Below are 25,420 nucleotides of genomic sequence, written 5' to 3'. Positions count from 1 at the left end.
CAACATTAGCTGCCCAGAGTGGATAGGGCAACCCAGTGAGAGGGGCAGGCTATAAGATTATTATTATTATTATTATTATTATTATTATTATTATTATTATTTACTTATTTATTATATTTTATTAATTCCTGGGGCAGAATTTCCTTTAAAACAGGAATATTTCAATTTCTCAATTCATGTTATAATACCTTCTCATTCAGAGTCACAGAGATATTTCAGGTTCTGCATGAATTCTTGAATAATGGAACATTGATTGGCAAGTATCATGTGCTTCTCAGTAATTCTGGATGACCCATTTCTCACCCAGGAAATGATCTTCAGAATGGAATTCTGGGATTCAGTGAAGAGGCGCAAAGTGGCATCGTGCTTGATGAAGATTCCGAAAAGAGGGAGGTGCAACTCATTGTTACCCGGCAACCAAACAGGTGCAGGCCACGGCTGGTAAAAAAGGGCTGCCTCCACATGCTGTAATGTGTGTTGTTTTGAAATCAAGGAAGCTGCCCTGAGCAGAAGAGGTTCTCATGGAACTTTTATCATAAATCTTTGGCTTTCAGATGCTCTAATAGTTTACTGCAATTTGGCAAACTTGCCTCATAAATTTAGAATATGATTTAAGTCAGTCAGTCGGTCTACCAGAACTGAACAGAAATGAGAGAATTAAACACTCTACCAACCTAACTCATATACATAATAGCTGAGATGTGAAATTAATTTCCTTGCTTTTTGCACACACTTGTGATTTATGGCTTACTTCACTAAGTAAGGTGCAATGGTCAGCTGATTAGGGTTGGAGGTTGTGGGTTCTGGCTTTGCTTCATCTCAGGCTCAAAAGTAGCCTTGCTGCCATCCATTTTTAATTGGGGATCAAATAAATTGTCCTGGTGGTATTATTGCTATCATTCATTGATTCATTACCCACTCTTCACCCTAAAGTCCTAGGATGAGTTACAGCATCAAGCTCAAAAGCAGCTAGATTTTGTGCTATACCCCATCCTGGGACCTTAAGGAAGAAGGGCAGGCAACATATACAAATTAAATCCAATTGGCTCCTGTAAGATGTATCAGAGCAGCTTTAGGAAGTAATGCCATGAAAAGAATGTCTTTCACTTTCTTTGAAACATTTTGCTGTGCAATGTTACATTTGGAATGCAGGAGAAAATGTGGGTGGGTAGATAGCCTGGCTTTGATTTTCCTAATGTCTGCTTCTGTCATTGCGTTTATTCTGGTTTGCTTTGTTGATAGGGCTTTCGAAGATGTGAAAATCTCCTGGCGCGTGACCTTTAACAGAACATCTGTTGTCCTGCAGAAGGATGGCACAAATCTGGCAAATGAACTGGTGGCTGTCCTAGGGGTCGCCACTTGCAATGCTGGTCAAACAAAATGCACAATTTTTATTGAGATAAAGCCTGATAATGTGAGTACTGGTTATTTCAGATTGGCTGCTTAGAAAGACAGCATGTTTATCTCTCCTCACTACCCCCCTCAGGGCATAAAAAGAAATAGGGTGTAGCAAGGGGAGGTGTGGGGGGCGGGGCAGGTGCTTCCTTGCTGCACCATCAGACTATCACTGAGCTACTGGCCCTGATACACCATCAGCTCACACTTAGGAAAGGGTCCTATATACTGGGTCTTCTTTGTCATACTTTCTGTGCAGTGACATCCATGAAATTCCACACATGTACAGAAATAACTTTGAAAAATTCTAGAGCTTTAGCCATTGGACTGTTGCTCACCCCAAAGGGAAGCTCTTGACTAGCTAGCATGCATACCCTATAGAATGAGATGAATACCATTCTTATAGCAGCTTCCAGGATTACCTCACTTTTTGAAATTGGTACCCATGCTGTGGCCAAACGGAAATGTTTATGGGAAATCTGCAAGCAGGATTCAAGCACAGAAACACTCTCACCTCTTGTGGTCCCCAGCAACTGGTATTCAGAAGCATTATTGCCTCCAACCATGGAGGCAGAACACAGGCATCATGGATTGTAGTCACTGAATGCCTTAGCTTTCATCCTCTATGGAAGTCTTTGAACTTAAGGCTCAAAGACATCCAAGCTATGCTCTAAAAAGTAAGATCTTTGCAAGTCCTCCTTCCTTGCTGAGTACCGCTGCCTTACTGCCAACAGTCTCCCTATTTGTGCTGGGAGTAATAAAGGCTACTTATTTAGAACATATTTAAAGTGGAATTGTGGACTTGAAACATTTTTGCAGAAAAATCAGAGATCATTCAACTGCAATTTGGGGGAGGGATAAAGATTGCATATCAAACGTATCCTCTAAAGCCATGCTTCCATAGATTTCTAGGGAGCTGAAATGCTTTCAAATGAAGATATGCATCAATACAGTATGTAGTAGAGAATATTTGTCATCAGAATTTTTTTTACATGCACTTTCATGTACAAGTGCTTTAAAATCCATTTCAGACTGAAAATTGCAACATTTGGGGGGTTTCATGGCATTTTCTTTTAAGTGCATATTTAAACCTTGGAGAGAATCATACTTTGAAGCCAAGGATGAAAGGACATAAAAGTAGTGCTTGTTACGATTGTTTCAAAGGAGGGGCTTGTTTTCTTTCCCAGGCTTGGGATGCTAACTGCAATGATTCTCATGCCAATGGGTGATTTGAATGGCTTGGATGAGAGAGGTATAGGAGATCCTGGAAACAGTAACCTCAGATTCCAAAGATATAAAGATGACAGACATATTCACTCAAACTGTTTTCAGGACCAGCCTGTCTCAGAAATCTTTGTGGAACTGATCCCTTGATTTGAAATGCATGATATACAAATGTATTCTCTAATAGAGCAAGACATGGTTCAAATGCACATTTAATGATGTTCCTTTTGGCATCAGTATTTACAGAGTTCTGAGTATCCTTTTGATTTTCAGGAACCTGAATTTGAAACCTATTTTTTTGTGGAGCTCTACGAAGTGGGTGCAGGAGCAGAACTGAACAATAGTGCCAGATTTGCCTACATAATAGTCCCAGAAAGTGACTCTCCTCGGGGTCTGATCTACTTTGCTGTGGGGTCTCGTCTGGCTGTGGCCCATAAGAAGACCACTTTAATTAGTCTTCAGGTGATTAGAGATTCTAGCACAGCACTTGCCATCTCAGTTGGCTACAGTACTCAGGTAGGACTAATGCATGAATGTATATAATATCTTCATTTCTTCTTTAATGCAAAGAAAAGAGTTAGCATGTGTTTGCTTTTTGCAAGAGTTCTACAATACAGATTACAGCAATAGCATGCTGCAGCATGGATTTCGTCAGGGCTATTTTTCTAGAAAAAGAGGTGCCGGAACTCACCAGGAACACCTCCCTCCTTCTCTTATAAATGGCATTGGCGTCCACCTGAGAGGTTAGGGTTAGGGTTCTGCTAGTTCCAACTGGAAAAAGCCCTGGGTTTCTTCCCCTTATTATTGGATGGTGAGATAGCGACTGTTGCACATCATCCAGGAGCTTCATTGCTAAGCTGGGGTTTGAGCCAAGGTTTCCCTAGTCCAAATCCCATACTTCATCAGCTATGCAATGCTGACTCTTGCAAGAGTAAACTGTGACCTGTGTCTCACTGTCGTCAGTTGTAGCAACTCTCTTGATTTTGAATGGTAGGCTACCATCAGGTTTACCACTCAGAGAATGAGTTTGATACTAGTCTATAGGACAGGGTCCCCAAACTACGGCCCCCGGACCGGATGCGGCCCAATTGGCCTCCCAATCCAACCCGCGATGACCCCCGCTGCCCGCTGCCGCCGGTGGCGATCTTCAAAATCAGCAAAAAATCGCTGAAAATCCTTTGTGCGCATGCGTATGGGCCTCTCCCGACCCAGAAGAGGTCATTTCCGATGCACTTCCGGGTCGGGGGAGGCCCATACGCATGCGCACAAGCGATTTTCAGCGATTTTTTTCCGACCATGTGCATGTGCGCATGCGCACGGGCACGCACTCCCCCGCCCTCCGGCCCGCTGTGCGCGCACTCCCCTACCCTCCGGCCCGCCGCGCGGTTGGCGCGGCGGGCACCGGCCCGAAGCCCGGTAAGTCTGGGGACCCCTGCTATAGGATGATGGTCTGATTCAGTGCAACATAGTTTCAAATGTTCTGCTTTGTTTATTAAGTGTCCTTGAGTTACTTTTGCACACTTGATTTGTCACTGTGTTTTTTCCCCTGGAGATACTATATTACAGGCATGTACAACAGGTACAACAGGTAGATCATGATCTACCGGTAGATCACTGGAGTTCTGCAGTAGATCACTGGTAGATCATTGGCTCCCCCCAAAGAAGCTGAACAACTGTGTCTACCCTAAAAAAAGCTCAACATTTTACCTCATCCCTGAAAAAACTCAACAACTTTGACTTGAAACACCCCCCCCCAAAATTGTCCTTTCTCCTTCCTAAAAAAATTCAACAACTTTGACCTGAACCCCCCAAAAGGGGGTAGATCACTGCCAGTTTTTAACTCTTTGAGTAGATTGCAGTCTCTTGGGAGTTGGCCACCCCTGCTATATTATACAACTGTGTGCATGCTAGGAGAAACGGCATTTTCGCAGTGTCATGATGCTAATACATAAGAATCAAACTATGAAAATTGCAGGTAGATGATCATTTGCCTCATTTAGATCACACACACTGCAACCTCCGTGGTCTTAACAAGCATGCATGGCAGAATGCCAAAGCATGAAGGAGATTAGGGAAAGGAAGTCAAGTAGGAGGCAGGAAGAACAATGAATTTGCTTTGAGATCCTTATCCCATTCTCAGCGTTTGCATACTGTATTTACTTTTCTTGCAAATAGTTTTAGATGGTTGGTTTTTTTTTTTTAAAAAAATCACTCCCTACTTCCTTCATTCTTGCTGGTCTCACTGACCCATCTGGAAGGGGCAAATAAACAGTTGTTTCTGCCAGTAACTGACAGAGGCAATGACTTTGTTCTTTAACATGTCAGTTCCCGTAAGTAACCATTGGTTAACCTACTTTTATCAGGCATGGCTGAACTATTACAATTTTTAGTTAACCAGGAAATGTACTTCGCTAATCATCATTAAGAGCAGTGGCAACAGTTGCCCCCATACTCTGGTGGAGTATTGATGCTTCACTTCTGTGCCAAGCTCATCCATCAAATCTTGCTAATCCCCATTTGACATGTGTTCTGGTACTGTCTTCTCCTGACGCAGACCACACAGTTCAGAAAGATGTATGTTACAACCCAGCCTAACATGATACATCATTGACTAGCCAGTTTGAAACCTAGCACTTTGTTAGAAATATTTTTCCAAACACGTTTTCCAGCATCGTCCTGGTTAATTTTATTTGAGGTCAAGATAAAAAAAAAGAAAAATGCATTTTAAAATGTTCATAATTTGAAGCAAACCTGGCTTTTGCACAGTATTGCTTAATCCTTACCTAGAGCTTGCTTGCTAGCTTATTTATTTATTTATTTATTTCAAGGAGCTGATGAGGCCTGAAGCTCTTGGCCGCATAATGATATCACCAGCCATTTCCGGGCAAGATTTTGCCAGATCTGAAGGAACGTTGTCCTTTGCATCTGGGCAGAGAGATGCTGTTCTGGATATAACACTCACTCCGGATACTGGATCCTTAAATCCATTTCCTAAACGTTTCCAGGCTGTGCTTTTCAATCCTACCGGTGGTGCCAGAGTTGATGACATCTATGGTATTGCCAACATCACCATTGTGTCTGATTCAAACTCTCAAGCAGTCTGGGGTCTGGCTGATCAGTTGTCCCAACCACTTGATGACATAATTTTGAACAGAGTCCTCCAGTATTTAAACATCAAAGTGGTCACAGAAAGTACAGAAGAGCAGCTTGCTGCAGTGATGCACATCATTGATAAGGTACATATGCAGATGTTCCTTTGGCCCTGATGAATGGACCCTAGACATGGGCATGGATGCTTGCAACTTCTTGGGGGATGTAAGATGATCTCAATGATAAACAGCAGCCATGGCTCTGTGGGGAAATGCTGTTTGATTCTTAAAAAACCAGAACTGACTGAGTATGTTTTAATCTTGTACTGAGAAATGTATCTTTGCTGACTGACGGTCGAATAAAGAATGATGATGATGATGAACTGACAGTATTTTGTAACAAGAACATACTAGGAAAGTATTTCCCAGCCTGCTTCTTATATGAGAGCTGTTGGTTCAAATGCCCAACTCAGATAGTAAGTTGGGGTGGGCAATATTGTATGCTGTGATAGAGCCAGTATTCAAGCCTGTAAGGGAACTTGCACTGGCCACTTGAGGGAACTTAAGGTCAAGACCCTTACATAGGAGGGGGGGAATCAGTGGGGTTCACCTCCAAACAATGTCTTTAGGATAAGAGTACTGGTTGGCTTTGTCTTGCAGAATCTTAATTCTAATAAACTAGTTTGGGTATGGAAGGAAAGTGTGATTGCTACCTGTACACATGGAATAGTTTTTATTCTTTGACCATTTTTTTGTTCCCTAAGATAATATCTGAAGGGGAGAAGCAGGCACTCACTGATAAAAATCGAAGTCTCTTGTATGAGATCCTCTGTGCACTTATTAACCCAAAACGTAAGGATACTCGAGGCTACAGTTTCCTTGCTGATATTACTGAGAAATTCGCCTTTTCTCTTCCTATTGGAGTATTGTGTGGATCGCAGGGTGAACGGTAAGTCTTTCCACATGAGCCAGGAATATTTCTGAAATCGAACTGGATGTTGATGCCCACTTGGAATTCTGTCTACGCATAATAGCCCTGTGGAACTAGAGATCTTAATATGTGAAGTGAGCAGAGTAAGCTCTTTTTTAAAAAACAAAACTGGCATGCTATGAAATAAACAACACATGATTGTTTTATTCAAATGGATTGATATGATGGATTGATCATATGCCAAAATGCAGCTCAGGAATGTTTGGTTTCTTTTTCTCTCATATTATCAAAACTTCTGCATTAATGCTTGGAGACATATTAGTAATTAATAATATATGAAACAGATCAAGTTAATAGGCCAATAATAGGCTAATAAAGGCATTAAGACAAGCATTATTCAGCACACGTTTCTTTCGCAGGTAGCAAATGGCTTTTCCACTTCTTGAGAGTGTCGCTCCTTTTCTGTTTTAACAGGGGCAAAACAATCCTTGACCATTGCCCTTACATCGTCATAATGGCCCATCACTGGTATCCACAGCAAATCAATGGGCACAGATTTGATGGGAAAGATGGCGACTTCATCAGAGTTCCTGAACATTTGTTGGAAGTTTCTCATTCTGAAAATGAAAATTGTAGGTTCATTCAAGTCACTGAGTATAGTAGCCAGCAATGGTTTATAATGGGTGATAAAGGAACTGCCCTAAAAAATAAGGTATGTTTGTTTTTTTAAATTGTCTCTAGTAAGTTCAAAGCTGCTTATATGGAGTTGCCAGGAATCTCCCGCCCAAGCATTGATCAGGTCCACACGCTCTTAGTTTTGCTGCTGCTATAAGATTAGTTGCTCCCTGCTTTTAAATCTAGACATGTGTTTGGTTTTTTTAATAAGTACTTAAAATAGTTACCACCTGGAAGAGCAACCATATTAATATGGAGCAGAATAAACACAGAGACCATGGTTGTTTCTTTTTGTCTTTAGTAATATGTGTGTATAGCATAACAACCTTATTTTAGAGCAGGGGCTTTTTGAAGGTAAATGTATCTAAACAATAATTGACCTGTATGTTTGGCCTTCACATGGCACGTGGTTAGATAGAGTCTGGCAGGTAGCCCCATCAGAAAAACTATCTCACCATACCAAGTTTGCAAGGGGCAACACAAAAAAGACTGGTTCTGTGCTTTATTCTTTGACTTTATCTATCAACAGTGAGACTTATGCCCCCTCCCACAGCTCATACAACTTTCTGGAGAGGTCTTAATGTAGCCAACCCTGTGTAAAGTGACAAACCCATTGCAAATGTTATGTAAATATTTTTATGCTAAAAATTAATAAAAATATTTGGGGAGGGAATTGAACTGTTTGTTCGATTTATATATGCTTTATTTATGTACACATGGTTTGAGGATGAACTTAGCTGGTGGTGTTATGGACACCTAGTAACCATGGAGTCCGTATTCATATTCTCCTACCATATGACTGAAGTGGAGTTTGGGCTTCTCTCCCTTAGAAAGTAGAGGAAGTTCCAAGTATGTCAGTAGCTGAGCATATATTTATGCATTATGAGGTCCCAGGTATGGTGCCCAGCAGCTTCAGTGTCTGAGGTGGTTTGGATGGGAAAGACCTTGCCCTAAGTCTAAGACCTTGACAAAACTGCTGCCTATGATAAATTGACTAGAGGTCTGGCTTTGTATATTTAGTGTACAAATGAGGATTCTGTGAGTGGTTTTTATAGGAAATAAATCTCCACTTTGCCCATTTCAGATTTTTTCAATGAGTTTGAAGAGTCAGAGTCCTCTTCTACTGAAAGATAACAATGAGGTCACCTATCGGATTTATTCTACAGACAGCAGAATTGTCCCACACAAGTCTTTATGTCTCCTCTGGAATCAGGCTGCTGAAAGGTATATTTTCTCATTCTTGGCTGCACTGAGAAGACTTCAGCCAGGAAAGGCAACCTAAAAATGATATATACCCATTTATATCTCAGGGAAGCATAAAAATGTAATGGTCTATTTAGAAGCAATTCTTCATAAAAAAACAAAACAAAAACATTTTCATTGCTTTGAGTTGGGACTAATACTTTTAAATAGTCAAAATTACTATTCAGATTTAGATTATTTCTGGACCAGAATCTCTTCAATGCTCTGGGAACAAACCTGGTCTGCAAACATTTGTAGAAAGCATCACTGATCTATGTTGGTATGCCAAGCAAGGGCTAATTTGGCACTGCTGCAGTGAGAGAGAAGCACAATAATAATTGTCTATGAATTAACAATGAACCCTACCCTATTCCATGAGGTAAGAGAGTATCCCTGGGAAGGACTTCTCTAGACTTGGAGCAAGACCAAGTATGCTATCCTGGATCATTATGCCAGGCTTCAGCATGGACCTGGTTAGGCTTGGCATGGGATCAGTGATAGCACACCAGAGCTTGCAGTCTCTTTGGCATATCAACACATATTTACTTCATCTACTTGAGTTAATTTGCCAGGCCTCATATCAGCTACATTTTTAGACGTTCCTTGCCTGACAAGTTCTCCAAAATTATAAAATCCAAGAATCTGCCACCAGAATCTTGTCAGGATGTTCTACACACGAGTAGAACCTTGGCAGAGACACATGCTGGTAGATTGTTCGGGAGCTTCAAAAGCATTCTTAGAACCATAGAGTTGGAAGAGACCACAAGGGCCATCCAGTTCAACCCCCTGCCAAGCAGGAAACACCATCAAAGCATTCTTGACATATGCCTGTCAAGCCTCTGCTTAAAGACCTCCACCACACTCCTTGGTAGCAAATTCCACTGCCGAACAGCTCTTACTGTCAGGAAGTTCTTCCTAATGTTTAGGAATGTTTTCCTCACCCCAAACATCATGGTGATTGATGCCAGAAGACATCAGCACACTTCATGGATCCGCAGAGGTTTGCGCAGTTGCATAACAGAACTCAGTAGCACAACATTTGACTAATCCACTTTATTCACATATAAACATACAGAGCACTGCAACATGGCTCCCCCTCCCTCTATCATTAGACAGCAAAGAGAAAGAACAAAGGCCAATAGTCCCACTTCAGGAACACAGTAAGACAAACATCCTATTTATGTCACTTCCCATTCCTGTGGAAAGTAAACACATACCGTCATGTGATAGACAACAAAACCATGACTGGACACGGGGAATGAATCTACAAAAAATCTAACCTGCCCCCCCTCCTGCCCTGTGAGGTTAGACCTTAACCTGTTCAAAGTCTATCCTTTCTTTTAAGAATAAATGAAGAGCTTACTGGATCAGGCCATCTAGTCTAGCATTCTGTTCTCGCTGTGCCTACAACAGGAAGCCACAAAGCAGGACCTGACTACTTGCGATTCCCAGCAACTGGCATTCAAAGGCCTACTGCCTCCAACAAATTTTGCATAGATAATCCCGCATTCTCAGTCACTCATTGCCACAGAAAGTATTTCCCTTTGGCACATGTAATAGGTGCATTAACTCTTACTTGGGAGGAGTTGGGAAAGTATGTTATCCTCATGTTGGAGCCATTTCTGTGCCCACAACTCAAAGTATTCCACATTTGATCATGTTTGCATTATGATTATTGATTTCCAGACTAAAGACTAATGAATTAACATCGTTGACCTTTGTTTCCTCTGTAGCTGGTTGTCTGACAGTCAGTTCTGCAAAGTGATAGATGATTCCTCAGATTACGTGGAATGCTCCTGCTCGCACATGTCTATTTACGCAGCCTATGCACAAACAGACAGCTTGTCTTCTTACAACGACGCTTTCTTTTCATCTGGTTTCATCTGCATTTCTGGTCAGTCGATAACATTATTATTTTTTACATTTATGAATTGTGCGCTGGTTTTTTTAAAGCAAATAATGCATAAAAATATTGTTTCTGGAATGAACTGAATAGCAGAAAGCACATAGGCCATGACCCAAAGGCCTGATTCAGCACACACAGTGGAATATTTGGCTCTCCCCCTCTGCCCCTGGAATCCCAGATCTCAATGCCTTATCACAAATGGCTTTCAGAACTCCCCTCGGTTTTTAAGAGAGATTTGTGGTGCAGCATGGAGGACTAAGTCATACAAGACCAAACCTCCCTTGGGCACATGAAATTAGTTATGTGCTTCTTTTGAATCCAAGACAGAATAAGGTATTACTCATAATCAAACTTGAAAGGAGGACATGCCCGAATATAATAATCCCAGAATTTCTGCTGTCTTGAACTTTGAACCAAAGGGTAAAAATAAATCTTGGATTCATGTAGTTAACAGGAACTAGCAACCCTTAGGCTGCAATCCTAAATACACTTTACAAAGGGAGTAGGCTTACTTTTGAATAAACATGCATAGAATTGCACCGTTTGAGTGAAATCAAAGGGGATCACACTTTGGTAAATTGATTCTACAGTTGTGCAAAGTAGGCCAAGCTTTATCTTTTGACTTGTAGACATATACAGCTTCTTCACACAATAGGTTGGATCCCGTCCTGCTGTTCAGTGGGCAGTAGGGGTGCGTTTCTTTTCAGAAAAGACCCAGATCCAGACAGAGATGCTTGCTCTGTGAACATGGATGCACCTACAAGCAGAAGGCAATTTTCATTTATTCCCCCTCCCCCAGCAGCTCTCTTCTTCAGACCTGATTATCCAGAGCAGATTTTTGGGACCATAGGAGGCTGCAGGGTGGAAGAGGAACGGGCAGAAATGGCCTTTCCCCTCACCTTCCTGACTTCTGCCTTTGGGAGCATCCAGTTCACAACTCTGAATTCAAGACCTTATATTTTAGTTGCCAGCCTAATATTTCTAACTGTAACCCTACAAATGTAGCGGGCTCAAAATGAATAAGCAGAGTAAAATTCATTGGCCAAATCTTATCCACCCCAGCAGTTTGTCCTATTTAAATAGGGTCACCATATTTTGAAGAGCAAAAAAGAGGACGTGGAGCCCCCTCGCCTTCCATGGTGTGTGTGCACTGCGGATCCTATTCCATAACAACAACAACTTTATTATTTGTACCCCACCCATCTGAATCGGTTGCCCCAGCCACTCTGGGCAGCTTCCAACATATATAAAAACAAAATAAAACATTAAACTTTCAAAAACTCCGCTATATAGGGCTGCCTTCAGGTGTCTTTTAAAGGTCATATAGTTACAAAAACAAAATACAATATGAAGGTCCAAGCAGTATGGTGATCAAAGGAAAGAAGCAAAGCTTTTAGGGGGGAAATGGGGTGCCAAGTGCTTCAGCCATTACCCTCACCCCAACCCCCAGCACTTCCTTTGCTAGGTTCTTCAGTCTGCTAAGATTTCAAGATGTATAAACACACACACACACACACACGGAGGGAGGCCTTTCCCTGACCTTTCATGAGAGCTGTGTATTTTAACTTACATTCAAGAATTGTGTTAAGAGGTACCCAATGTGATTTGAGTAGTCTCTGCACTAGCTATCCAATAGCCCACTGGTCTTAGATGGAGGAGGGTGGGTACAGTAGGTGCAGTCCACCCCGGGTGTCATCCCTGAGGGGGGGGTGACATTGCCCCCCTGGGATGTTTGCCGCCCCACCCCATGGGATGCTCACTTCTCACTGAGAGAACTTGGGGGGGGGGATCCTCTTTGAAGTATAGGTGAGTTCCCACAAAGCAAGACATAGTGATAACAGCAAGAACCTTTATTGAACTACATAGCTGGGAAACAGGGGCAAAGCAACTGCTTATATACATTCCTGGAAGCCTGGGCCACTCCCAACATGATTGGCTATCTACTCTTCCAAGCTGCAAATCACGACTCGGAATTCAAGGACCAATGGCAGAGGCCCAAATCCTGAAATGTTCTGTGATTGGACATCATGTATCGAATTAGAACACAGGAGCTCATATTCCTTAGTCCAGACTTCAAGCTCAGGCAAACACAGACCACTGAATATATAACACTCTTTACCAGCAAGCTCTCTCTCTCTCTTTTCTTAGGTCTTTCTAATATTGCAAAATAGAGTCAACTTAATTGCAGTCAATGGATAATGCACTAGTTTGGGGTGGGGATCCTGGCACTGAGGCACGCAGAGTATGTGGGAGACCCTAAAGCAGGGAAGGGGGGGAAGGGAGACACAGAGAGAGAGACCTGCTAAGGGAGATGCCAGCAGAGACCCCCTCAGGAAGTCTTTTCCTGGCTGCTCACGGACAGCTTATTGGGCATCAGCATGGCCAACAGCTCAGAGAGGTCTAGGTAGCAGCCTTCAGTCTGCCTTTACATGATGAGCCCAATCCCAGCATCCACCATCCGGGTGCACCATAGGGATAGGAAAAAGTAAAGAGTGATATTCATACACACACTTCCTGGCTCTGTTTGCAAAAACCCAGACACTATGACAAATTTTAAAAAATCTGCCCAGACTGAAATTTTACCCCTGAAAAGAGGTGTCGGGAAAAAGAGGACGTATGACAACCCTATCTTATTACATTTGTGTGCTGCATAAAGGTGCTTTATTGAAACAGTCAATGTTTGTGCATGAATACATTCTAGCACTAAGAATTTCCATAATGTATCAATGACTCTCCAGGAAAAGGTAAACACTGAAATATCTCAGAAGCAGGGAGAGATGAAAGGCTGCCCTGGAGTTGTAAGCAGTGATGCAGTAACTTTGAAATGGGTCTTGTGAAATGGTCTAAATTAAATGTATGGTAGATTAAGGTTCTTGCTTATTTCATAGTTCTGTGGCTACTTTATAATTTGGCCTATTGCCAAATAACAATCTTAGTATAACCCCTGCTTTTCTTTTGTTGAAACAGGTTTGATCTTGGCTATTTGTTCACACCTGTTTTGTACCAGGTCTTCAATGTTTGCAGCGAAACTCCTTACTCATATGATGGTTGCCTGCCTGGGTACTCAGGTAGGAACATGCTGAATACAAAAGCTCCCATTTATCCTGAGTCCCTGCTTCCTGTTCCCACATATGTTGAATCTGACTGTTTCTTGTGTGAGTGAAAGGCACTCTATGTATGGGCAAAGACAGCCCTACTAGGTGGTTTTGCCAGGGTGCAAGCAGATTCTAGAGTACCGTTTATTTCTTGCAACTATGTAGGTTCTTGAATCTCTTGATTGAATACAACAGTTATTTCACTTTTTAGAATGCTATAAAAATGCAGGGTTCATGGGAATAGCTAAGATTCAGATTCCTTTTGAAGGAAATTTTTTTGGAACATTCTCCCTCACACCAATGTTGTGGCTATTTTTGCTTTCTATCCTTTATCCTTTTCTTCAATCCCCAGAACAGCTTACAACACCTAAAAACATGGGATATAACTGTCTTTCTAAAAGGGGTTATCTGGTGCCTTAAATCAGTGTTTCTCAACCTTTTTTGGGCCACGGCACACTTGTTCCGTGAAAAAAAATCACGCGGCACACCACCATTAAAAAAGTTAAAAAAATTAACTCTGTGCCGCCCTATATGAGCGCTCGGCGGCTTTCGATTGGGTGCGGAAGACCATAGACAACTAAGTCAAAGGGACGCTCGAGGAGGAACCATAGAGATAAAAGAGAGAGCGGAGAGTGGTGGTGGTGCGGGCGGGGCAGGCAGGCGGGTTATGACAGGAATCGCCGCCATCTTGTGAAGGGCGCGCTCAAACGCAGCCATGCTGAGAAGGTTCTCCGCTCCGTACGGTAGTTCTGCAAATCACCCTTCTCGTCGCCGCACACCAGCCAGCGTCTCGCGGCACAGTAGTGTGCCGCGGAACAGCGGTTGAGAAACGCTGCCTTAAATATGGCACTCCATTCTGACCACAAGGATTTTGATATGGGCAAAGAACAAAGAGCATCACGAAAAATGATCTGAGGACACAGCAGAAGGAATGAAGGACCGAAGCCAGCTGAGCTTCTCAGTTATTTGAGCAGCTGAAAAACTCTTGCCCACCCCCTTAGTTGTATTCCTGTAGGCAGGCATATGAGAGTTGGCTTATTGGAATGGACATAGAAGCTAAGTATGTACAACTCAGAAAAGTTAAGTGGTCTGTATCCTTAGCTCTGGATGGATGGTATAAAATATGTATGCAAACCACGGTTACTTTACTATAGATATGAAGCTCCAGTTAACTGACAGTTAACTATTGGTAGCCTAAAGAAAACTGTATCTTATGTTTGAATATACAGTGGTACCTCGGTTTATGAACACAATTGGTTCCGGAAGTCTGTTCATAAACTGAAGCGTTCATAAACTGAAGCGAACTTTTCCATTGAAAGTAATGGAAAGTGGATCAATCCGTTCCAGACGGTCCGCGGAGTAACCGTTCATAAACTGAAGCGAACTTTTCCATTGAAAGTAATGGAAAGTGGATTAATCCGTTCCAGACCGGTCCGTGAAGTACTTAAACTGAAGCGTTCATAAACTGAAACATGGGTGTAATTGGTTCCGGAAGTCTGTTCATAAACTGAAGCGTTCATAAACTGAAGCGAACTTTCCCATTAAAAGTAATGGAAAATGAATTAATTAGTTCCAGATGGGTCCGCGGTGTTCATAAACTGAAGCGTTCATAAACTGAAGCGAACTTTCCCATTAAAAGTAATGAAAAGTGAATTAATCCGTTCCAGATGGGTCCGCGGCGTTCACAAACCGAAAATTCATAAACCGAGGTGTTCATAAACCGAGGTTCCACTGTATGTACAATCCCTTCTAATAGCTAATACAATGTAATGTGTAGGGAAAGCCAGCCTCCAATGGAAAGGTAGATAATGGATGACTCCCCCTCCGCTTGAAAAAGTGCTGATCTTTCAGCAAAAAATATACATCTTACCCCTAAATCCGTCTCTGTACCATAGTATTATGAGGTAGTTAACATAACACTCCCCCCCCAAAAAAAGAGAGAAAATGATTTGGGGTGGGGGTGGGTTTCCAGGTGCATCAATTTAATTTTTCTGTGGGGTAAAGTGGGTGACAAGGATTATTTAATCTAGAATTATTGCATAGAAGAGCAAGCCTACTGAGGCAGATTCAGCATGACTTCTGGAAAGTGAAATATTGTCTCTTTAAACCATCTAGGCTTTCTTTCTTTTTTTAAAAAAAGAATGTCAGCAAATATGTAGGTAAAAGTTAATAGGAAGGCTGTGTATACATTAGCAGTTCAAAATGCAGCAAGTTTGTTTTCCCCTGCTGCTGCATTTCAAGTCACATTGCATGTTGGTGCTGACCTTTAAAGCCCTAAACGGCCTCGGTCCTGTATACCTGAAGGAGCATCTCCACCCCCATCATTCAGCCCAGACACTGAAATCCAGCTCCAAGGGACTTTGGGCAGTTCCCTCAATGCGAGAAGTGAGATTACAGGGAACCAGAGGGCCTTCTCGGTAGTGGCACCTGCCCTGTGGAATGCTCTCCCATCAGATGTCAAGGCAATACTGTAAGCAACCATCTTACTGTTAAAAGACATCTGAAGGCAGCCCTGTTTAGGGAAGTTTTTAATGTATAATGCTGTATTGTGTTTTTAATATTCAGTTGGGAGCTGCCCAGAAAGGCTGGGGAAACCCAGCCAGATGGGCGGGTTATAAACAATAAATTATTAGTATTATTTAGTATTATCAGAGAGATGTAATGTTGATTGCCTGTTGGGCTTTCCCTCATCCAAACTCCTGTTTGTGAAACTGTCATCTGAGCATGTGTACAATAGCTTTCTCAAATGTATACATCTCAGCCAAACTGCAAAGTGAATGTGGCTTAAGTTTTCCAAATTGGATGGTAGCTGGTTAGCATAGTATGAAAATCATTTTAAAAAATGAAAACAAAAATTAAGTAAAAAATAAATAAAGTGAAATGCCTTGTTTGTTAAGGGGACTGAACATAAACTGGTGTTCAATTGGTGTTCTTTAATTAAGATTTCAGTTACATTAGTTTTAATGGGTTCAGAAGCAATTGAGCTGGTATAGCCTAAAATGACCATAGCCTAATGACAAATTCATCCAGAGTCTCAGCTCTCAGAAGCTTTTTTTGTGGTCAGCTGCATTGATTAATCAGGACACATTTGCATCTGTTCATCTGTTTATGTGAAATTCCTGTTCTTTTTAATTAAGTTAGAACAATAAATGTTATCTGGATTGTGCCATTGTTTTCCTTTTGTGAATGTATTAAAGAGAGAAAAAAGGGGGAAACAAAAAAACAAGAACACCAGCACTACAACAAACATAAATGTATGCTTCTTAATTTGCCCATGCAGATCATGATATGTCCAAATAGATTTCAGAATGAAGCTGGCGAGTATAGAAAGTACTTTCAAATGTAGCAAGGACATTAAGGTCTTCAAACTATAGCATAGTAGATGGTGCCTATTTATCCTTTCAAGCTTTAAATAATACATCTCTTAGCAACCACAAGAGCTTGTAGAGTCTGTGTTTGCTGTCCTTTTGTTAATCCCCATGTTACAGGAATATAATTTTAATTTGGATGACAAATTTGGATTATGTCAATTGTACTACAGTATGAAGCATGGCTTTGTTTTAAATTGTATGAGGCATACTAGTGAGTATGGAAAGTTGTATAGTCTTCATCAGGTTTTTTAACTATTAGAGATTCTATGGCTCTATGTTTCTCTGAGAATACTTGAATTTTCAGTTGTGGAATGAATTAGGTGGTTATTGTGGCATGTTTTAAATTATAGATGGGTATTGACTACCAAAACCTGCAGGTGGCAGTAAAACCTTTTTTTCCCTTGGTGCTTAAAGAAGTTTGCATTCTGAGTGGAATATGTGATACTGTACAGTGAATTGGGAAGACAAATAAAATGTTAGTTTGTGGGGTGGGGAGAAGAACTTTGTTCCACGATACTATGGCGCACACTTGACTTTTTTTTTCAAAGTTCTTTTTCCATGTGAGATAAGATGGTTGTTAATGAAAATGAATTCTCGTATGCAACAACAAAGCCTGCTTTATGCTTTTTCTCTTGCTAAATGTCCCTTGTTGTGAACTACAGAATCAACCTTGTCATTCAGTAGGCATACTTTAAAACACAGAGGCTTGCCTACTTGGTAAAAACAAGCAATACTGTACACTAAAACTTATCACATCTTGCTGATCTTCAGGAACCAACTATAGACATACCAGCACTCTGAGCTAAGCACCTCTGTTGGTTTTAGGGCACTATTCATAAACATTAATACTCCATTCCTTTGAAAAGGGTACTAGACCTGATATCAACATTTGAGGAAAATATGCTTGAGATTTATATTATTAAGTGGTCTTGTCTGCTTGTGTTAGATGGTAAGTTAAAAGGTAAAGGACTCCAAATGGTTAAGTCCAGTCAAAGACGACTATGGGGTTGCGGTGCTCTTCTTGCTTTCAGGCCAAGGGAACCAGCGTTTGTCCACAGACAGCTTTCTGGGTCATGTGGTTTGAGGAATTTTGTTTCATTTTACTAGAAGACTGTATCTAGGTATAATTCCATTGGATTAGCCTACATTTTCATCTAAGAGATACTGATTAAAGCTGACATTTTATATAATTTCCCTTCTTTTCAAAGAGATTTCCTTTTCAAGCAAGTAACACAACCAGGTAATACAACACAATACTGAGAATATAAGACTGTTGTGCAAGTATACACAGAATCCAAAGGGAAAGTACCTGTTTAATATGGCAAAAGCTGAATATTTTGTTACAACAGGAGTTGGTATGGGCCTCTTTCATAACAGCAAAAGTCATTTGGAAACAATCATTTCTAGTTTCTTGTACTATCCGGTTGAGCAAGGGTACGAAGCAGATAGGAAAATGCAACAAAAAACATTCTGAATTCAGTCTCTGTGAAGGAAGATTTCCTGCCTTTTGTACTTCAAGCAGTTTCAAAAGGGTGTCATGAATCCCTTAGAGGTGTCATGAAGAGGCAGTAAGAGGTTGTTAGTAGGAAGTGGTTGGGGAGCTAGATCTGGTGGACTCTGGAGAGGGTCCCAGCAGGGTGAGAATAGTGGATTCCAATTCCAAGAGATGTCTGAGGAGGGTCAGAATGGGTAAGGGGGGGGGGGCTTCCGGTTGACCGCGCCATCTTTGCTCAGATGGGGGTCCGATCAGCGGAGCGGACCTCGGCGCTTCAGAGGTGGAGGGAATTGCTCCAGCGAAGCAAAACCTCCTTAAAAGCCCCAAATCGAGCTTTTTGGGGACGGATTTTGCCTGGCGGCACCAAAAGCGGGCTCTCTCCTCCCCGGATCGGCTTTGTTTAAGCCCCCGAGAGCGAGGAGGTGAACCGCGGCGGACAGGCTGACACTGCTGCTCTGAGAGCGCGAAGCTGCGAGTCTGGGAAGTGGAGGCGGCCAATTCTTCCAAGAATAATTAGCAAATGAATAGACTGTGAGTAATTTGGATTGTTTGGAATTTAAATTAAGGCAATTTGGATTTGGGAGAGAGGGGGAAAAGAGGAAGCCACCCCCCCCCACGGTAACATAAGAGACAGTAAACAGAAACCCGAAGCCGTAAACAGAAGATCTTAACTTAAAAGGATCCCTCAAAGGCATCAAAGAGAATCTCCCCTAAATGCAGGGTGAAAGGGGAGAGAGACTGTGATTGTGAGTGCCCTGCAGCAAGAGGTAAAGACTAAGAAAAACCTTTCTTTTCCTCGGGAGCCGGCAGCCCAGACAACCCAGTGAGTTGATCAGGATTTATAAGTCAATTTTTATTTCATTGTATTTCTGAACTTTGTGGAAATTCTTTTTTGGTTTAAATGTTTGTGAAATGTGAGTTCGAACTTTATTGTCAATAAGACTTGAAGAATGCAGCCAGCTTGTTAAAATGGAGTCGAGAAAATAAACTGTGATCATATTCCACCCCACGTGACAAGTTTTGACCTTGGCAGGATTGAACTATGTCAACAAAAAAGTGTTCCCCTGAGTTCCAGCGGTCTGTTTTGACCTTAATGTGGGAAACAAGAATAGAACTATGTCAAGAGGAGAAAAAACGGCAAGAGTTACAGCAACAATTTCAGATGGTGATGGCAGAATATGATTTTCTAGAAGATGAAGCTTTTGAAACTGAAAAAGATGAATGTGAGAATGACAATGATGGTGACTGTGATTTGGAAGAAAAAGATGAAGATGAGGACTGTGATGATTCAACACAAAATGAAGCACACCACGAAAAAAATGATGACTTTACTCTACAAAAAGTTGGATGGAGTGCCCTGCATTTGAGGGGGGCACGATTGGTATTATTGGAACTCCAGAACACCCACAGGGAAGAAGGAAAAAATATGCAGAGAAGAGAAGAAATTCAGGGGTCTTGTATGGAGGCCTGGATGGCAAAAGACTGTAAACAGGGGGTGGGGTGAAGGGAAAGTGATGTTGTGATTATAAGGATGGATTAACAGGTTTATAACTGGTCTGCTGATTATGGAATTTGCTGGATTGGGGGGGTGGAGCCGGTAATCGGGGATGTAAGGTTAAATTGAGAATAGTTATAGTTTTAAAAGTGAATGGATTTTGGAAAAATGTGAAAATATGGAGGCTTATAGAGGGAGTAAAAATTAGGCACGGGAAGATAAAATGGGAGTTTGATTTTTCAGTGATTTGAACATTAGGTGAAAATGATAACAATTGATTTATAAGTTGTATAAGATATAAAGGTGTATTTTTATAAAGTAAGAAACTGTTAAAGATGATAAAAAAGGGGTGAAAACCGGGGAAGGGGGGGGAGGGGAAGCCCACAAAATATGGTTTTACAATTATGAATGTAAGAAATTTTTTTTCTGTTTTGTACTGTTCTTTTTCTCTTTTTTTGCTCTTTCTTTTTTCTCTTTTTTCCTATTTCATTTTTTTTCTTTTTTTTGGTATGACAATAGATGGTTGGATGGATGTCCTCCTGCGTACTGCCCTGGTTTGCTGGAGATCCCTGGTGGCAGGGGGGGGCTTTGGGGTCAGGGGAGGGGGAGGAGGACAGAAATCCAAGCATAAAATGGACCATCTCTGACTGTTCACCTACATGGGATACTTCTGTGGCAGGGGAGGATCCATGTGGGTGGGTGGGAAGGAGGTGGAAAAGGTGTTTATGTATGTACCGTTTTTTTTTTTTTTTGCAGTTTGTAAAATTAATAAAAAGTATGTTTAAAAAAAAAACAGAATGGGTAAGGGGGCAAAGATTCGCTCTCCAAAAGAGGCCCAGGCAAACTCTAAGAAGTGCCTCCCATTACCTCTCTTCCAGACTTGCCCACCCATAGCTTCTCCAGCCAAGTAGCCACCCCCAGCACCTTCTTCCATTACCCAGGAGCCTCTCCTTGATGCCAAGCCAGCACTCACCCTGCCTCCATTGCCTAGGCTATGGAGACGCACACAAACCTCACCTAGCCAACCCACTAGGAGTGCCCATTTGCCTGCACTCCAGTCACATGCTGTGGAAAATGCTGTGCTCGCCCTCTCCTTCAAAAGGAAGGTACAGGGGGATGTCCCTTGTTGCCTAGCAGTGACCTTGACCTCTCATGTAACTGCTGATCCTTGCAACCTGCAACTTGCCTTATGTCCCACTCTTAATCTGAAAGCGAAAGCCATTGGCAAAACCAGAGTTGTGAGTTCCAGTTCCCCACTGGACAAAGAGAGCCAGGACAAAGAGATACATTGCCCTTTAGAGGTACTTACCCATAGTTTGCTTCCCTGGTTTTTTACAATGTGGTAGTCAGAAATGGTTGATAGAAAACTGTAGGCTGTTTCTTCCTATATCAGCAGCTATTGTTTCTGTGTCTAGATTCTTCCCACTTCCTCTTTGTACCAAGGACCTGGGGTTATAACAGACACCAATATTCACATCAAAAGTCTGTTCCTTGATGCAAGACTGACAAAAGGTACATATAACAGCTTGAGAGAACCATAGCTGTGGATATGGGTCTGTTGAGAGTAGAGGTAACTGGATAAAACTGTAGAATGAGTGACCTAACCTGTGGTTCCGCTGGGTTACAGACCTCTCTATTCAGCCATGTAGGTTAGCTTTCATCAGAGCAAAGAAAAAACGTTTGTGAAGTTAATGGAAATGTTGTTTCATTTGGTGATTGCAACATGTGGTACTATGTTTCTAGCACATGGTGAGATGGCATTTCCTTGCTCCCCTGATTTGCTCTTTAAGGTTTAGCTAAAGGGGAAACTATTTACCAATTAGTTACTAACTAGAAATGACCCATATACTGGCTGTGGCTGCATGCAGCCTGCCAGACATAGGAAGAATCTAGCGATGCAATGAGTCAAGTCTTCCCATGACACCATTGTGGGCAGAGCTGTAGCTTAGTTGGAAAGCATGTGCTTTCCATGCAGAAGGTCCCATGTTCAATCCCTAGCATCACCAGGTAGGACTGAGATACCCCTACCGTGTCTGAAACCCTGGAGAGCTGCTGCCAGTCCATGCAGATAATACTGGACCAAGGGTCTGACTCTGAATAAGACAGCTTTCTATGTTCCTATTCCTCTGCGGTTGTGGTTGTGTAGTAAAACCATCCCCTCACATAAACTAGGAAGCTGCCTTATACAAACTCTGAACATTGGTCCATCTAGCTTAGCATTGTCCACGCTGACTGACATAAACTCCCAAGGATTATTTCCCAGGCCTACTTTGAGAATAAACATTAGCTCTTCTGGATGCAAAGGAGATGCTGAACACTGAGCCAACCAAAATTTAGAGACGACTAATGGCTACAGCCCATGCTGGGCTTTTTAAAGCACTGGCCAAGTAATAAGAGGTCATCTGCTTTCATACAAAGGCCATGGCAAACAAATAAGCGGCAATGGATTAGCAGCAATATGTGCCCTGGTTCAGTTAAATGAATTTGATAGGTCGCAGTGTAGAGCATACAGTTTTTAATACAAGTAATCCTTTCAGACTAGGAGATTTGTGAAGCTTAGGTTGTAAGGATTGGTCTCTGGCAGACAGTGCAGTGCAAGAAATCAGATTCCAGTGATAAAATTAGAAACTTGGGACTGTTCATTTTAGACTGTCAGCTTTGTTCTTGTTTAACAGAATATTGTCTGTGTTTTAATATCAGTTAAACAACATGATGCCTGTTTGTGGCCTACTGTCCTTTCATTGTCTTTGTCCTATAGTAAAGTTAATTCTCATACTCCAAAATTCTCTTAGCTCTTTCACCTATTTTATTGTTGTGAAAAGCAAAGTGGTAAAGTTTTCAGTGAATTCATACTGTATTTATAGCTGCCAACTTGCAGCCAATCCACTGCAGAGGCTGCCACCCATTTTCATTCTACATTGGAGTAGCTTCTACTTCTGAATGGAAAAATAGAAGCAATTGACAACAGTAATACAGTATTATTTCAGGATTGAAATTTTGCTTAGTTTTGTCTAACCTGGGAATATTTCATAAACAAAGCTACTTGTTCACTCTGTGGGCATAGCTATTATTTTCAAGCTTGACGTGTCCACTATTGTGTTCTGGATGCATGTCTCTCTCACACATTCTGTGACTTTACCACTGGGTCATATGTGGGTTATGTAGCCAAGCAACAGATTCAGAAAATATCACAAACGCACTGATGAAGGCAGAGTTAATAGCCATGCTTTGGCTATTACTGCAACCTGTCAACCATGTAAGGAAGCCCACTAGGAGCTTGATAAAGTTGCCTACTTGAGACTACACAACTTATTTGGAGGAGTGGGGGTCATCTGGAAGACTACACTATATGGCTGGTAAAGGTAAAGGTGAAGGGACCCCTGACCATTAGGTCTAGTCGTGACCGACTCTGGGGTTGCGCGCTCATCTCGCATTATTGGCCGAGGGAGCCGGCGTACAGCTTCCAGGTCATGTGGCCAGCATGACAAAGCCGCTTCTGGCAAACCAGAGCAGCACATGGAAACGCCGTTTACCTTCCCGCTGTAGCAGTTCCTATTTATCTACTTGCACTTTGACGTGCTTTCGAACTGCTAGGTTGGCAGGAGCTGGGACAAAGCAACGGGAGCTCACCCCGTCACAGGGATTCAAACCGCCGACCTTCTGATCAGCAAGCCCTAGGCTCAGTGGTTTAACCCACAGCGCCACCTGGGTCCCTATGGCTGGTAGACTGTATTAAATGTGATGTTTGGTCATTTATTTTAAAGATTGAAGTGCTGTATTTCAATCCCAGTGGTGTTTAATTTCTTTTATAAATAATTAGAGGAAGGAGTAGAGAATATGCTTTTGAAATTTGCTGATGATACCAAATGGGGTTAATATCTCTGAAGATAGGGCCTGATCCACATACCACACTAAACCAAGCCAATGCTATGAGTCCAGGAAAATACCCCTTGCTTGACTTTTATTTCCTTAAAACTGACTGTGGCCATCTGGTTCAGTCTTTGAGAGAACAATAACTGTCTGCTCCAGTTTTCAGTTTCACTTGAATCCTAGGCCCAACCAGAGCTTGGGAAGAAAGTAAACACACTATTGCCTGGTAGTAATATTGAACTCATTTTCAAGAATTTTTTCCAAGGAGCATGGAATATTCTGTTTCCCAAAATGTAGGCCTGTTTTGCAAAAGAGTTGAAGATAATCAAAGGTACTTTTGTTAATAATAGAGGCAGAAATAACAGGTAATGTGGAGAGTTCACTGTAGAGCCTGCCACCATTTGGTAGCTTTCCAGTTTGTCCTTATTTAACTGCAGTCACAAAAGGTCAGAGAAATAGCCCGGGGATTATGTATGCTTTTCTAATGTCCTGATTGTGTGAAATTAGTGCAATACATTATTGCATACTCAGCAGACTCATGCTTTATACCATAAAGCATATCCCCTAATTCAAAACAGTTTAGTGGATCAATCCATTTTAGCTTTTTACCAGATTCGTTGACATTAACTTGCCAAGATAGACTGGTATTGCCTCCGGCTTTATTTTTCTCTCTTCCCCTCTCCCGCCACCCTTAAGAGGTAAGCATGATAGTGAATATATGCATGGCGTACGGCTGTTGTAGCTTGTGTTCTTGGGGTGATAATTGCTGTGAAATTGCACGGTTCCTGCCTAAGAAGTTGGGCCAAGAAATTGCAGATGGTTCTAAGATACTGCACGCACAACCGTAATTGTACATCCCCACCTGATGTAATTAAAAGTAGACACCAATATTTTAGGAGAAAATAAATTAAATGATTGGGCTGCAGTTCCCGGAAGAGTCCGATTTGCTCATTATATCTGGCTTATTTAAGTTTTTTATTTTTTTAAAATAATAACAAGTACAAGTCAAACAGCATTGAGCAACCTCTATTGCCGGAAATGAAGAGAGTGTTAGATAAATTTTCTTGTTGTGAATAGGTCCAATTACTGCATTATTAATGATATTATTTAAGCACTCATTAAATGTGACATTATTTAATGGGTTCATGTTAGTTTAAAGCCTTCATTATAGGATTGCTATGGGAGGGTTTGCAATCTTGTATTTTTCCATTCAGTTGAAGTCATAGCCCCTGTTGTCCTAAGAATTTGGAAACATCTGACCCAGGTGTTATGCATGTTGCAATGTTGGGCTCCCAGCAATTTTTGCAATCTTAAATGCTTATAATTCTGTGGCAGATTCACCTGCTTCTCTAGTTTCATTTTAAGTAGTGATGTTAATCTGGAGACATCTCTAGGCTCACAGAGTGAATTCCATTGAATATATTTAGTTTCTTGTGATTTCTGTAACTAGCTAGATCAAGTGGGAAGCTTCATTGCAATAGAAATGTTGAAGGCTCCATCTGAAAAGCGTTTGGGCATATGTCTTTAGTTCAGGTGTCCTTAACTGAACTTAACATGTTCTTTATTTTGTATGTATACAAGTAGTAAAGCTTGTAAATTATTTCAGCAGCAGATGTTTGGTTTGAAGAATTT

The 25,420-nt window shown here is 41.6% G+C and overlaps 1 protein-coding gene across 1 annotated transcript in view; it reads left to right on the top strand.

Annotated features, from left to right (window-relative positions):
- Window positions 1–25,420, top strand: part of ADGRV1 (adhesion G protein-coupled receptor V1) — a 251,651-nt gene that overhangs the window by 115,962 nt on the left and 110,269 nt on the right. The window contains exons 75-83 of the mRNA XM_035100245.2: window positions 308–425; window positions 1,243–1,414; window positions 2,893–3,135; window positions 5,448–5,855; window positions 6,473–6,657; window positions 7,114–7,351; window positions 8,399–8,538; window positions 10,290–10,450; window positions 13,430–13,530. Coding sequence (XP_034956136.2) covers window positions 308–425; window positions 1,243–1,414; window positions 2,893–3,135; window positions 5,448–5,855; window positions 6,473–6,657; window positions 7,114–7,351; window positions 8,399–8,538; window positions 10,290–10,450; window positions 13,430–13,530 — 1,766 coding nt within the window. The remainder of the gene's footprint in view (window positions 1–307; window positions 426–1,242; window positions 1,415–2,892; window positions 3,136–5,447; window positions 5,856–6,472; window positions 6,658–7,113; window positions 7,352–8,398; window positions 8,539–10,289; window positions 10,451–13,429; window positions 13,531–25,420) is intronic.

This window comes from Zootoca vivipara, chromosome 11 (genome assembly GCF_963506605.1).
Source record: "Zootoca vivipara chromosome 11, rZooViv1.1, whole genome shotgun sequence".
Lineage (NCBI taxonomy): Eukaryota > Metazoa > Chordata > Lepidosauria > Squamata > Lacertidae > Zootoca > Zootoca vivipara.
Note: the sequence above shows the minus strand (reverse complement) of the source record. Positions and strands in the feature narration are given on the sequence as shown.